General features: G+C 35.1%; 1 protein-coding gene across 1 annotated transcript in view; it reads right to left on the bottom strand.

The window, feature by feature from the left end:
- AHR (aryl hydrocarbon receptor) overlaps window positions 1-16,205 on the bottom strand; it is a 62,345-nt gene that overhangs the window by 9,452 nt on the left and 36,688 nt on the right. Inside the window, exons 3-8 of the mRNA XM_054639574.2 lie at window positions 13,961-14,076; window positions 10,319-10,408; window positions 8,401-8,524; window positions 4,076-4,206; window positions 3,022-3,224; window positions 1,285-1,394 (exon numbers count right to left, since the gene is read on the bottom strand). Of these exons, the coding sequence (XP_054495549.2) occupies window positions 1,285-1,394; window positions 3,022-3,224; window positions 4,076-4,206; window positions 8,401-8,524; window positions 10,319-10,408; window positions 13,961-14,076 (774 nt within the window). The remainder of the gene's footprint in view (window positions 1-1,284; window positions 1,395-3,021; window positions 3,225-4,075; window positions 4,207-8,400; window positions 8,525-10,318; window positions 10,409-13,960; window positions 14,077-16,205) is intronic.

Raw genomic sequence — 16,205 nt, 5'->3', positions numbered from 1 at the left:
ACAGGAGGCTGTGAACCCATGGGAGGCCAGTGCTGGAGGAGGCTCCTGGCAGAGACTTGCAGACCCATAGAGAGAGGAGCCCATGCTGGAGAAGGTTTCCTGGTGGAAACTTTTTAAGGCCTTATTTTACTTCTCATTATCCTGCTCTTTTGTTAGGAATCAATTAAATTAATATGCCTAGATGAAGTCTGTTCTGCCTGTAACAGTATTTGGTGAGTGATGTCTCCTGTTCCTTATCTCAATCCATGAACCCTTCATTATATTTTCTCTCCCTTGTCCAGTTGTGGAGGGCAGAGATGGAGAGGCTTCGATGGGTACCTGGCATGCAGCCAGGGTCAACCCATTAGAGTCATTTTGGTGCCAAAACCCAGGATCATGAGGATGTTGAGATAAGGATAGCAACCAGGAGAGGCAGGAGGCAAAACAAGTACTGAACAATCTTAGAGAGTAAAATTATAATTGGAAAGTTTTGTTGTAATTGTGGTGAAGGGATGGGGTGAATTTTGTGCAAATTTTCCTTTTTGTTCTGTGTTGTGATGAAGTTATCTTGGTTTTTGTGTGGGGAGCTATAGTTTATTTTGTCTGGTTTTGTTGTTCTAAGTGAAGGTTGTGTGATCAATGTGAATTTTAAAGATAATTCTTAAATATGTGATTCACAGAGGCAAGAGGTGGAAGTAATACAATTGCTCAAAATCCCTGCACTTCTAGACAGAAAAGCTAAATAAAATGTATTAGGAAAGTCTAAGAATCTAACAAAAAATCCTTGCTACAAAACCTATCTTTTTAATTTTAATCTTAGCATAAAAAATGTAGCAAAACCACTTTTAAGACAAAGTTTCAAACCATTCAAGTTTCATCTCCTTCTACTCTGGAAGCATCTCTTTTTCTTTTTGAAAGAAAACCACTGATAAGCAACGGTGACTGAACTACACCTGAAGCAGAAAATGTGTTTAAATAGGCTGAGAACAACCTGCTGAGGGGCATTATGCAATTGTCTATGAGGGGATAAGAGAAAAAAATTTGAACTTTTCAAGAGAAGTCAGTAGAAAAGAAGTAACATAATATTCTGAAGATGATTCTGTAAGTTCCGAAAATAATTCTGTTATAACTAGCAGCAAAAGTAAAAAACAGAGTCCCCTAAATAGTTATACATCAGATAGCTGGTGCTTATTTCCTCAACACTATACTTCTTTCCATAATTGTTACTTAAACCAGCTCAAGCTGCCAAGAATCAAACCCAGAAATGTTTGATGTTACAGCCTTTTTTTAGGGGATGAAACTTACTTCGGATGTGATTTTCAGCACAGTAAAGCATGTCAGCTGCATGAATAAACTGGTATCCTGTTCCTCTCATACACAGCTCTGCTTCAGTGTATCCCAGGACAATTTTTCCTCTGGAAGATAAAACCAAAAAATTGCAACATGGCTGATGAAGCAATTCACAGAATGAGCGTCAGCAAGTTAATTATGGCAAGAATATTTCAGATGCAAGTGCTAACTACAGTTTGTTGGTATAGCAATTGTACACGGAAGCAGAACAGCTCCAATAAAAAATAGAGTCAACAAATCATAAAACTTTAACTAGTCTGCCAGGTTGCCTTCAGTGACTAGGACTGGGTTCACAAAACCATTAGATCATAAAAAAAGAGTGGATGCCTACAGCCAGACTCTCAATTCCATACAACTGAACATATTCATTCCGAGCAGGCAGCTCCCATTACTTCCAAAGAAAGACACTGTTTTCTTAGCCCTGCTTCTTATCATTTACCTATAGGTGCTTGTATGCAGAATTAAATAGGGGTTTAACTTCAGTCATTTAAAACTTCTTGCTTGAATTAGAATTTTTAGTAGCTTAATGTATCTCAGAACTACATCCCCTTTGCTTTTGAGTGGTATGAGACCCCTGTGTTTGCATTTAAACAAGGTATGACTCAGAGGACCACTAGCAAGAGTCCTGTTTGACCCTGCAGCTAAAATTAGAGTACTTTACTAGAGGCTGGGGGGATGAGACACTTAACAGAATTCATGTGATCACTGTGCGATACCTGATAAAAAGACATAGTCAAAGAGAGATTTATTTAAACAGGATTTGAAACAAAGACATGGAGATGCAAAGACAAAAGGTAAAAAAAAGGGGGAAAGTAGAGATGAGGAACAATATACATAAAAGTATTTTTTCAAGAGAATAAAAACATCAAACAGAGAAAATAAACACTTGTGTTAACATTTTTTTGTTTTTTACTTGTATCAGCTTAGAGAAATAAAACATTTTGGTCTCTCAGTTGACAAAACACCAAGTAATTTAATCCTATCCTGTAAGTAGGCATGGAAACCCATGTGAGAGACTCCACTGAAAATGAAAGAATTGTCGGTCAAAAATAGGAGGGAGAGGAGAAGGAAGGAGACCAGAGGCTCTTATTTTGATAAAAAAAGCATCCTAATGGGTTTCTTGCTGTGTTGAAGCATAGTAACATTATTTTGATCTTGTACTGCAGAGGTGCTTCCAAATTTTACATAGGGAAAAGAATGGTTTGGATGTGGGTAAAATCATAGTATAAAAAAAAGTATTTAAATTCTGTTGAAGGAAAATACATTTCTGTTGTATTTTACACGTATTTGAACTGAAGGAGAAATGTGGAATGAAATTAAACACTTGCTCTATCAGTTTTAAAACCAAATTTCAAACCAGATTTAATGTGAAACTTTTCTTCTTCCCTAATTCATTAGTATGCCGTCTTTCAGTTTTTCTATTTTGCATTGGTTTTGCAGGTTTTTGCTTTGTTTTTCTAACAACTGAGAGTCAGAGAGCTGCATGCCATTTCAAGGAAATAGACTATGGCAAACCCATTTCTCTTTACCTGATAGCAGGGCTGGAGAGAAAAACTTCAACAGCTTCTAAACTGCCATCACTGAAACAGTTTATATACCAAAAGAGTAGCCTGCTTTATGTTTCAAATACATACCTGAAACCTATTTCATTGGCAAATTATTAGACAATTACAGAGAATAATTTACACCTACTTTGCATCACAGCCAGTGGGTGTGAAATCCAGTTTGTGTTTAGTTCTGAAGATGAAGTTTTTGGTTCGTATCTCAAGGATGGATGGTGGCTGCAGGGGAGTAGCTACTGCAAACAGTGCAAGCTGAGGAGACAAAGCAGCACCATCCTTCCCTTTCTTGTTTTGTCCATGGAGAAACTTCAATCGTCCTTGAAAATTCATAGCCTTAGGATGAGGAAAAAAGCAATTGTTACATGCTGGAGATATTTAAAAGCAAGATATTTTTGTTATGATGTAAAATATGTATTTTTAATTTCTTTTAAGATCCATCAGATTCAGTGTTATAGGATGGCATACATAAAAGTTAGCTAAAAAGTACAGAACACTATTGTTATACTCTTGACCATGTCACTTCAATATCTACTAATAAACATACTGAAAAATTAATTAATGGGAAGATTATTCTGTAAAAAACAAAAAAAATAAACATATAGTATCACATATCAGCTGGGACTTCTAATATTCTAATGAACATACATGCATATAATTATATCATTAGTTCTCTTGCAAATTTGTATATTCAATTTTGCAATTCTAAAGAAATCTATTTTGTAAGATACCACACAGGGGGTGATAAACCCTTACATGTTTTAAAATATAAATAATTTACTAACAAAAAATGCATTAAAAAGAGCAAGCACAATCTTTTCCAAATAAGGAAAAACTATGGTCATCTTAATTATCATAATTTATTGCATCTCAAGATACTCAACTTGCTACAAGAAAATACTCTTGTAATGCATTTTAATCTACAAATCACACAGCATTTTACAAAAGCAGTTGCTTATTTGCATTTCATTGAGGAAACTTGGCCATGAGAGAGAATTTGCACTTGTGGTTGTGACAACAATCTTAAGGGGGAGACATTCAGTTCACTAACTGAAACATTGTGGCTCAAGCAGACCAGATAGCTTTGGAGACTTACAAATAAACTAAGTTGCTGCCCCTCTTGTTAAGAGGTGCAGATTTCCAACTTTTAAGCATATGTGGAGGTATTTATGTAACTCCATACTCACCAGGAATCCAGATGAATTATCCAGGAGGCATCGTAACCTGCAGATGAAATTCCTTTCCATAAAGGAAGAATTCTCTGGAGGAAGTTGGTCTGGGTTATAATAGGTTGCTGGCTGTGAAAAGCCATTATCTCCTGCAGGAAAGGATTATTTTTAAGGATTATTTTTAGAAGAACACCTAGAGAAGGCTATCTATAACAAACGATCTTCCTTCTCATAAACAAAGCATTAGGTCGTGACCTGAGCAAGAACAATGTAAACTGGAAACATCCTCACAACCCATTATTATTGTAACACTGAGGTTAAACATCAATTCTTCTGATGGGATTATGTTTTACAGGCTATGGTATTTAAAAACTGAATGCAATTTCAGGTTTTGGGTTTGTTTTTTTTTTACATTGGGGCTTTTGTTTGTTTGGGTTTTTAATTCATTCATTATTTTATCAACAGCCTAGATTCTGGATCAGTTGCAAAGAGCAGAGTTCTCAGCAGAGAACACACCAGTGTTTCTACAATGGTAGGATCTCCAAAAAGGCACAGCAACTGCAGGAACTTCAAGTATTCAAAAACTCAGTATCAAACTGTGAAACTTACTTTCCAGACAGCCAGGTGAAAGCAGGAGTAATAAATAAAAATCAGCAACTTTAGGAAACCACCACAAAAAAATCAGCATTTTTCTCCAATGAAGGCAAAATGAGCCTACTAAATAGTGAAAATATTTCTGGGCTCTGCTGATCAAAACACCATAGCTACCTCTCCAGGTGTACCTGGAGTTCTTGTGCTTTGCAGTTGTTTGTTTTACAAAATTCTCAAAACCATGATTGTTAACTAGGATAACAACATGGTATCCTTCCACCTTGTCAGGACAAGCATTTGCTAAGTCATATTTACAAAACAAACTTAAACATTTGGAATATAAAGTAAAACCAGAAGGTAAATCAATAAACCTCTGGTAAAATACATATGTTCTACATGAGACTATACACACAGAAATACCAGAGCATGACTACTCACAGCAAATTTAGCAAAGCAATCTTGTTTGCAATACATATAAAAAACCAGCCATACCCTAGGAATTCATACATGCAGAAAATTGAGAAAAATCCAGCTTAAAAAGACATTTTATAATAAAATAATCTTTAATTTAAAAAAATAGTCCATGTACTCTTAGAGAACTGATTATTCAGTATGGACAAAATAATACTACAGACTTTAAGAACCCATATTGACTTTTCAGACATGGAGATGAGGTCAGGGAGAGCATGTCACTTAATAACACATCACATTATATTTTCTGGAATATAATTCTGTCTCATGAACAGCTGGAAAAACTTACAGATAGGCTCAGAGGTTAGTATACTGGCAAAACAAACCCAAAGTTAAACAAATCATTACCAAAAGCCAGTTCTATTTAACCTCCTATGAATTCAAGGGACTGCATTGGAGCCAAATGAGATTGCTGATATCTTACCAATAGGCCTTCCAACCTAAGGCCATCTAAATCCTACAAGTATGCTGAGTTATCTAGCTTTTCAAATAAAATCAGGAGATATCTTTTTTTTTCTTAAAAGAAATGCTATGCAAGGTCAATTTTTGTTGAATAAATGTCAAGATATGGAGAAAAAGAAACTTTTTTCTGTTCTAGTTGGTAGTGTGATGAAAAGGGATAACCTGAAATTACAGCCAGATAAAGAACTGTATTGGCCAGTCACCATTATGAGCAGATCCCACAGGCAGACAAACTCAGGTATTTGTAGTCCAAGTCAGTTATCATATAACTTTGAAATTACAAAATAAGAAATTCCCACACTTGTCATATGGACAGTTCGCAACAGACAAAGCAAACTTCCTTACTTGCTACTGCTGCAGTTTTTTTATTATAAATTGCTTAACTGACAGTGAGAATTTTCAACACTTCTGAGATGGTCCTTCTCTAGGAAGCTCTCTGAAGAAGCAATAATTATGAAAAAAAAGCATGAAGGAAACAGTATGCAAATCCTAAATAATATTTCAAAAATGCCAACTCTGGGTGCAGAGGTAGTACCCAATAAGCAGTGCCAGGGTTTCTGCTGCCATCCTTGGCACTGTTAGGTGTGTCCTTCAGCATTTCCACCACAGGAGAAACTCAGTGTTATCCTTTGGGTAAATATAGAGATGAAATTTGAAGGTTCAGCAAGTCCAGCTGGCTGCTGTGGAGTTTGTCAAGTTCCATAGTAAAATGCAGAGCTCCCAAGAGTGAGCAAAGCTGTTGTGAAAGAAGTGACTCCCAACAGGAGGGGAACAGAACTCAAAACAGGAGGCAGTGGGTTTCAAAACTGAGCCTCCTACACTTGTGAAAGCAACACTGCTGCACTTTTCCAGGCAGACAGAAGGCAGGAAGGTTTTACTGCCAGGATCTTGAAGTGACTCACTGTAAGAAGGCAAAGAATCGTACAGAGCATCTACAATCCCTAGAGCAAAACTAGCAGTTAACACTACAGGGATTAGAAGCCATATCCCTCACAAAGTTCCCACCAGATCTCATCAATCCCATGGAGCAACGTGCAGAACATGCAGTGCATTAAGTGCTTGCCTTTAAACTCAAGACCAGCTGGTTGCGCAACACACCAAGTTCAAAAGATAATCCAGACTTAATGCCCCAAAGCAGATATTTGGGACTGAAAAAATCAGAATTTTGCAAACTTCTCTGGGAACAAGTCAAGGACCGGGAGGCATGTCTGGGAAGCACAGTAACAGCTGAGGAAACCAGTGGTCTAGCAGCATACCAGAGTACTGAGTGAGAAATAACTAGCCCAGGCTAACTGAAGCAGAATCAGTTCCCAGACTCAGGATGGAATCTGTGTCTGAGTCTGAGATATCTATAAATATCTACATAATGCCAGCTGAATGTATTAAAAAAGAAATGGATTAAATTAGCAAAAACGGAGGGGATCCTTACAGTCATAGCATTATCCTTTGCTATAAATCTGAATTCAGTTTAAAATCTTCAACATCCAAACATTTTATGCCACTTGAGGCTCAAAAGTCATCATTGAATCATAGAATGGTTTGAGATAGAAGAGACCTTGGAGATCACCTAATTCCAACCCCCCTGCCAAGGACAGGGACACCTTTCACTAGACCAGGTTGCTCAAAGACCCATCCACCCAGTCCTTGGATGCTTTCAGGAATGGGGCACAATTAGCAGCTTTTAGCAAGCTGTAAACACTACATACAAAACAAAAAATTGTTTGTAATCCTGCTCAGTACATCCTAATGTTCAGTCAAATCTGAGGCCAATCCAACCTGGTGTCATTCTTTTCAAATAACTTTTTCTAAATTCATATGCACTTGCTTAAGGTCCATAGAACACAATTTCATTCTGAAGCAAGCAGGATGAAAATTTGGTTTCTGAGAACTGTACTCTTTGCTGTACTGAACTCTACTCTTACCTAGCTGTGCAGTGGACCTGAGGAGATTGATCTAGAGATGATGTAACAACGCTGACTGCTAAATGAAAAACTGAAATATACTGAGGTATGTTACAAACACAGTAATCTTTCTCTACTAAATCACAGCATTTCCATGCTCTTTTTTTTCAATTACTTAAAGATTTATTTTAAAATATGGACTTTTTATGGATTAATAAATGCCCTATAATCACGTCACAGTAACAGAAGTTTTACCTACGTGTTTAAACAACTGTTGTGCAAAGGGAGCATTAAAATGGAGCAGTTGTCTCAATGGCTTTGTTGTCATTGTGATGCAGGCACATGCTTCCTGGATTACACATAACCTGCACCTACACATCTTTGCTCTGACACACATGCAGTATGTTTCACCTTAGCTGTTTCTCAATATAGCAGCTCACTTAAGCATCAGCTAGTAACATGTGACAATTCTGCTCTAACATGCACACTTCTTGATCTTAAAGGCTCATCTATTTAATGTTTTATTTCTCTTCCTCTTTTATCTCCAAGAGAAGTGCTGCTCTATGTGGCAATGAATGCACTATTCCCTACAGTAACACTGTAACTAGCATATTCTTGGACTGATCAGTCTAAGAAACATTGTCACTTATATGCCAAATTAAAGTCTTCCAATTTAAAGTATAATTAGTACTTTAATGCTATGAATAACAGTGCATATTTAAAGTGCAAAAAATAGTAATTCTCACTAACTTGACTAAATGTGCCCATAAAATTCAAATAAATTTGAAAGATGCTATTTCTTCCTTTATTGGTCTAAATAATTATTATCTATTTTTTTTTTTTTTACATAGACAAATTAAAAAAAGCCCAAAAAGCAAACAACTAATCTGACAGGCAAACAATAAATTCTGTTTTCACCTTGTACACTTGGTCCAGAATCTCCTGACTGGGCAGGATTTAATGCCCAATGTAGCTGTCGTTGAAACTCAGGTCTGTCTTCTGTGTGAATCAATTCAAATACACTCTGGTGTATAATATCTGACTGTGAACAAAAAGAGAAAGGTGAGAGACAACAGCAATAAGGAAATTATATCACAATATGGTACAAGTTGTCTGATCAACAACACTGTTATGGATATAGCAAAATCCATTTTGCTCAGGGATAAATACATACAATCACATGTAGGCAGCAAAACTTCATGAAACGATTTTTAGCAGCACAGAGAACAGCTCAATTACACACATGACTATGAACATGGGAAACTAATAAAAAATATTGCCTTAGAAAAAGAAGTTACATTATGTCAACTATTTCTTTACCTTCTTCTACCTAAGAAGGCCTGGAAATGCTATGCTTAGGTTGTGTTTAAGTTATTTAATTTCATATGGTAAATAAAGTATTTACCAGGCAGTACTTGACTTGACCCACTATAGGTGCTACAGGAATAGAAAAGGAGCTAAAGACTCTGAACCAAACTACCAAAACTAAGCCAAGCAGATTATAAACAGTGAATTTGCTTGCCTGAAAGCTTTGTCACTTCCTAAGGATGCACTAAAACATGTAATTATGAAGCCCTTATTCCAATACCAATTGTGTGGTTAGGAATGTGATCTAAATGGCAAAGGCTCAAGAGCAAGGATTAGTGCTTAAAGGAATTTAAGGTGGAAAAAACCCCATCCAAAATAGTCAAGAAAAGACTCAGTTGACTGACAAGAGTTAAGATCCTGGTTTTTGGCATGTTTCAAAAACCCAGCCATTATATAAACAGAAAATACTTAAATAAAACATAGATCTAATGTAATTGAGATGAACTGCCAGAAGCAGAAGCCTAGGTCAAATTTTGCTATGACAAATTTCACAAAACAATCAGTATTTTCCAGAATAAACTGCCAGAAATGCTAATCTTTCTAACTTTACGACTTTATTTCTATATCATGCACCTGATTTACTAGCATTACTTCATGAATGTTACGCCCAATTTATTTTCCAAGCTTTTTTCTTTTTTTATTCCCCAGCACTGAAGTAATATGTAAACCCAGGAATAAAAATGGGGTTTTTTGAAGTATTTTCTTTTACACAAACTTTCCCCAATCTTTTATCAGTTACCTGAAATTGCAGACCAAGCAAGGTTTCTTGCTGTTTTGAGACAACAGCTGAATCTATCAATATGCAGTATTCATGGATATACTTTGAGAACTATAACTATCATCTTCATTCTATCATCTTGTCAAAAAGCAATCCCAGGAGTTTTCTAACAAAGGCAGAATTTGCCTGCTATGCCTCAGTCTTTAGTACTTTGGCACCTGGTTTTCAAGCCAAATGAAATCAGCCATATGCGATCTGCACCATAAATAGTAAAACACAAATGCTTGTCTTGAAATTAATAATTAAATAAATAAACATGAGCAAGAGGACAAATTCCAAAAATAGCAAAATCAGCCACTTGATGTTTATAAATCTCAAGCATATGGAAATAATTTTTCATGAAAGGTTTCTATTAAAATAATTACCTTCCCACTGAATTATGTCTCACTCAGCATCATAAACTGGGTAACACCACAGTATAAATTTCAACCAGTTGTTCCAGTAAAGAATAATTAAGTGTGAAAATTTCCTATCTTGCCTAACTCAACTTTGGAAATTATATTCCTGTTGTGCTTGGCCTGACATCCTGGCTATGGAAGATGATAGAAAATATGGTTTCAAAGTAATTCAAGCTAAAGTACCTAACTGAGAGTTTTATTACAAAAAAATTTTAAGACCCTAAATATGAACACTGATGTTCCCTGAAATTAGGCAAAACTTTGAAAAAAATAGAAGAAAAAATAAACTTACTTGTTGGAATCCCAAGTAGTCTTGGATAGTAGAAGAGACATAAAACACCAGAGCATCTGCTGTAACAACTAACACAAATCCATTTAATGCCTGGGGAAGAAACACAGCAATCTGTCAGCTTCAGAGATAAAATTCCAGATAATTATTGTGTCTCTAGTTCTACCTATACTGTAGTCCCCCAATAAAATGTGAAGCATGCAAAAGCACATCATTATCTGACAGCACAAACAGGATTCCCCATTGCATCTCTCTACAGCCTAAGTGTTAAAATGAAGAAAACTGGATCTAATTAAAAAACCCCAAACTTTATATTAAAATTCAGTGGAGAAGACAATACGTGTTGATGACTTTTCAATACCCTTGATTGAAGAAGACAAAGGACATATATGAAGAACTATAAGTTTATCTAACATCAACCACAGTTCACAATGTTTGTGTGGCTCAAGCCTTGGTTACCCCCAGCTGCCCACAGCAGAAACAAGAGCCATGTCACAAACCCAGTCCCAAAATCCATTCTATTCATAGTGCAGACAGGCCACTGTGGACAGGAAATCAAGCTATCAAGATCCCCTATATAGTCCAAGAAAACATTTTATAGTTTACTTAAAATAGAAAACCTCTGCAAAAGCAGACTGTTGCAAGTAAACAATGTTTTTGAAGAGATTTCCCCCTCGGTGGAGCAGCAGACCAGGTGGCTCCACACTCAAAGTCACGCAAAGGGCATTTATCTGAACTCCCAATCAATAGGGTCCACGGCAATTGTTGTGATAGCAAACAGTACATTTGTGACTTGGCAGCTCATCTGAAAGGTGCCGATTTACTTCTATGGATCTCAGTCAAGATTTAACAAAAGGCAGTCTCTAGGGGCTGGATTGAGTATATTGTGCCACTTAATTTCCTCAGCTGCATTCAAAGGCAAATTTGGCCAGCATACTCAAAACCATTTTTTAAAAAAAACCTCTTAATTTATGCAGAATTTTTGTACATAGAAAATGTGAAGTAAGTGAAGGCTGTCGTATATCTTACTGCAAAGTAATAATATACTATAATATAATATATTATTATAGTATAGTATACTATACTATAATATATTATTACTACAAAGTAATAATATATAAATGAAATATCTTGTTAAATGACTGGTCTTTAAATGCTGTGAACCACTCCAATTTTATGAGTAGATATTATTTAATCTACTCTAACAAACAACTGTTAGCTCTATAAAAACTCCTTACAAGTTTAGTAAATTTTACATGAATAAAGAATGAGATAAAAAATCAATAATAATCTGAAATGAAATAGCATGGCCAATCCAAGAAATGTCGAGTGGTTACACAGAACCCTTGGTTTAGATGAAGCTCACAGTAATTCCATGGCTGCAGAATGCCGCAGTGGCAGGTGCTCGTGTCCTCTGCTGACCTGTTCTGCAGGGCATCTCACCTCAGCTGCTTGACACAAAACATCTGCAAGCTGCACAGCATCTAACTTTGTCTCAAATCTTAAAATTGGTTATTCTGGTCCATTTCATACAGAGCTACCTACACTTTCTGTGCCTGGAATTCAATCATATTTTGCACTGGCCCTGGTACACAGTTCATCTCGAAACAGGATTGTTACTGAGATAGCAATATGCATTACTAAAGCCAAAAATTCTGTAAAATGCATATATCTGGATAGACCAATAAGTGGGACATGAGTTCTGATGGAGGTTTTTGCAAGATGCAATCCAAAAGTAATTATCTGAAAACACATAATGAAATTTCTCAGTGAGTTCATTATTCTGGAGAACTGAAGATGATATTTGCGCCTCTAAAAATACTCTCAATGCTCCAAACTAAAGAGGTAGTTGCAAAATTTTTCATTATTATTGAGAATTAAGTTTTAAAAATTTCTTAAAAGTCATCATTTTTCTTTCACTTTTATACAATAAACTTGCTTGGGCTGCAATGGACTTTGTATTTAAAATAAGAATTTTAAATAATTTAAATAATTTTAAAGGAAATTTAGCTTGCTTTTAAGAAAGGCACATTTATGTATTTGATCTCTGCTTCCACAATATATTGAATTGGTAAGACTGTTTCTATGTTGGAAATTAAAGACAATTTTCTGTTTGTTAAGAAGCAAGCACGAACAACTGATGAATAAATAAAAGCAAATACAAACAATAGAGTGTTTATTCATATCACCTTGGAAAAACCAAAAAAAAGTAGGGGGATAATAAAAGGAAAACATTCATCATCAGTTATCATTTATTCACCTGTGTAATGCAAAATACTTCTGAGCAGAAGTGGAAGGGAAGGACTTTGACAGCATTTACAACTTACTGCTTCCCACTATCTTCTGGAAAATTCCCAGATTCATCACACTCATGACTTGTTACATAACCTAAGAAAACTCTATCTACATATTCATTCTCATAAATTTTTTCACATATATAAAATATTTACAAAACAAACTCATTTAAGAAATTTGGTTCATTTACTTCCCAAGAGGGGCAGAATTTTCAGTAATAACTATATCACCCACTTAATTTTTTTGCTGGAAAAGAGTTCCCTCATATAACTTCCAGTCAGAAGTCATAACCACTCCCCACTATATTTCAGATTAAATAGATGCCTCCAATATAAACCGTATATTTTAGCTTTTTAGCTTCTTTCCTGTTTAAAAGAAAGCTGCTCATTGGTAGTAACTCCACAACAGTTCTTTGTCATACTTTATTAAGGTTAGAAAATGAAATAAATGTCCTAGTTTTTTTCGTTGGTTAGAAAACAATTTTCAATTAGCATCAATTTAAAATAGTTGTTTTGTGGGATTCTAAGAACCTGTTTTCATTTCTAGTCTTTGAACACTCAAATTCGTTTTGTTTGAAGGAAACAATTGGCTCTGACTGAATGATTTGCCACTTTTGATAGATACATCAGTGAGGAACCTGTGTAGAAGACAGACTAACACCATATTTCAAATGGAGCTGCAGGTCTCCATAAAATCCATTCTGTGAAACTAGAAAGAACATAGTAATACCTATATTGGTAATTTCTTGAGTTTAATCTGGACTGGATAGTATAGAATTATCCATAAGCTTTGACACTCTAGGATATTAAAACAGGCTAGACAATTTAAAAAAACCCCACAGTTTTTAAATAATCATTTTCCATTAGTTCATATAAAAGCTATTCAAAGTATTTTAAAATTTGTCCTGAATCTACACTACGTATGCTGAGTTCTTTCAAACCACTGAGGAAGCAAGATCTTTCGGCAAGCCCAAGGTCTTTGAAGTTAAAAATTGTTTCTTTCAGACAATTAGTCACCAAATTTACAGTAAATCAGTAACTTATCTGTCCCTTATACAAACTGTTCCTTTATATTAACATATTTACTAACAACAGATGCAAAGACACAGGAACCCCCCAATAAATTACTGAGAAACACTGAAGAGGACCCCATATTCTAACATACACTCTAAAGTCCCTACTACCAAAAAAAAAAAAAAGCAGGATAATATTACCCTAAAGCAAATGAGGAAAGAATTTCACAATAAGAAAACTTTTTCTATCTCATCACTGAGCATCTAGTATGGTAAATACAGGTGTTTGGTTTTATAAAATTTAAATCTTTGAAAAATATGTCTATTGCAAAACATACCTGCAAGAGGAGTTCTCCTTCCAGGATCTGCATCCCTTCTCCACACTTTCCTGTTCTAGAGGTTTCCTGAATGCCATTTCTTTCTGGTCTGGTAGAGCTAGATGATTTCAGAGCAACTAGAACAAAGAAAAGAAAAAAAATTGAGTGATCTTTGAAAGGCTCCATAGAAATTTAGGTAATGATCTGCTATTTTGTGTAAGAAAAAAATGTATTTAAATATATGCATTTTTATATATTATAAATACAATCTAATGAAAAATTTTTGTTTCCATATCAAACTTTTTCCTTACCTTAAGAGTGAACCCTCCAATTTTGTCATGTTTCTCTTTTCTATATATAATACTTTCACAACAAAATCATTATTCTTGCAATCAACCCAAGTCTCATTATTTTATACCTTTTCTCCTTCTTGTCCTTCTCTTGACTATAAGACTCACTTCTAGTTTGTCACTCATGTGACAAATAAAGGACATTTTTGTTTTCATAGACCATCCTCCTATGACAGTAAAAACTCTGTGTTAAGGTAGGGAAACACTTGCACTTATTCTTATCCCACCTAATTTCAGACATCAAACTATGGTTCATCAGACAGGTAAAGCCTGCTCTAGACCTAAGGCTCTCTTCAGGGAAAGGAAGGAAAGAAACATGAACCCTAAATTCATGGTACATAGTAAAAAATCCCAACAAAACAAAGAAAGGTATTTCAAACAAAAAGATGTGGGTATTTTCTGTCATAGTTAAATTTTAACCTTTTAAACAACTCTTTCCAACTTCAGATAAAATACTATAACAATGAAACATCATTATTCAGATCACAAATATTTCTAATTGAAAGAAAAAATTACCCAATATCTAAGAAATGAAGAATCAGATCATATTGCTGTGAAGTTCCCAAAAGACATTCCCATCTCTGCATCCTTCTAATAAAAAGGATGCTGTCAAATAAAATTACATACTCAGAGATCATCCATAACTCAGAATTTTCTTACTCTTCACTGCTCCAAAAAAGAGGAGGAAAAGAAAGAAGTCTTCAAATCTGAAATTAGTCTGAGTAGGTCTGTAGTGTCTAAACAGCTTCAAATTACTTGAGCAATTGTACCTTAAACCTTTACCATAAAATTAAAGGCCACCACCTCCCAGCCCCAAAATGCCTATGATGCAAAGCAAAGGGAAATTCATAATAGAATAAACCTTATAAAAACAACTGCACTTCTGTAAAATACAAGTTTCTCATGATGATGGGATATTCAGCCTAAATTTCAAATGTTTTGAATCTGCTGAAAACCTTTATTTTTCCCTTGTTCAGAACTTTATTCAAGAATCCTGAAGAACTTCTGTTCACTCACTTTTAAATTACATTAAATTATATTTTACACCATATATATATTACCTGAAGATAAATGATGTCTTTCCCATTTTTTTAAGCTATCATGGTAGCTAAGAACTTTCAAGCCAGACAGTTTTCATTAAAATATACCTCAAAGGCACCACAGAGGAAAAATGTGTTTTAAAGAGACATCAACTCATTAATCAGATCAGAAGGTATTTAAAGGTTTGCTTTGAAATTAAAACCCTAATGCTGTTTTTCCTACAAGGTAGTAAAAATGTCCTGCAACAGGCCACAGGGAGGTACAGTCACAGCAAATTCATGTGAATACATTACAAAGCCATTTTTTTTCTAGCATTATTTCAAAAGTATTTATATATAGAATATTCACTAAACATCCCTGAAGCCAAAAGGCAGTAGAAGAAAATGTTTTAAAATGTATCATATATGATTATTGAACAAGTCCAAATTTAGCTGTGAAAGCTGCAAGTAAAGATGCCTTATCACCCTTGCCATTCTTGAAAATACTATATGTTATTAAATACAAGTGAGTTTTTTCTTTTATAATGTCTGATAGGGTAAAATACTGTCTGAGAGATAAAATCCATCAGGGTTCCTGAGCTCAAACATAGCCAATGCGTTGGTGGCCACATTCCTCCTAACTTTCAAGGTGCACAAGAGGTAAGTGTGAATTTAAACATTTTCCTGAATTGGTATCTGCACCTTTTGCAGAAATCAGAATGTGCATGGAATCAAGCTGTTAACAACTAAGGCACATGGAAAATCGCCAATTGAGATTAGTGAAAATGGAAGATACAGTGGAAATTAGAGCTGTATATCCATAGTTTGGTATGCAACTCATGAAAAAAATGAAACAAATCCAAATTTTCCCTTTTCTGACAGATAACTCACAGGCCT

The sequence above is a fragment of the Agelaius phoeniceus genome, chromosome 1 (genome assembly GCF_051311805.1).
Source record: "Agelaius phoeniceus isolate bAgePho1 chromosome 1, bAgePho1.hap1, whole genome shotgun sequence".
Taxonomy (NCBI): Eukaryota; Metazoa; Chordata; class Aves; order Passeriformes; family Icteridae; genus Agelaius; species Agelaius phoeniceus.
The sequence above is the reverse complement of the archived record's forward strand: the minus strand, read 5'-3'. Positions and strand labels throughout refer to the sequence as shown.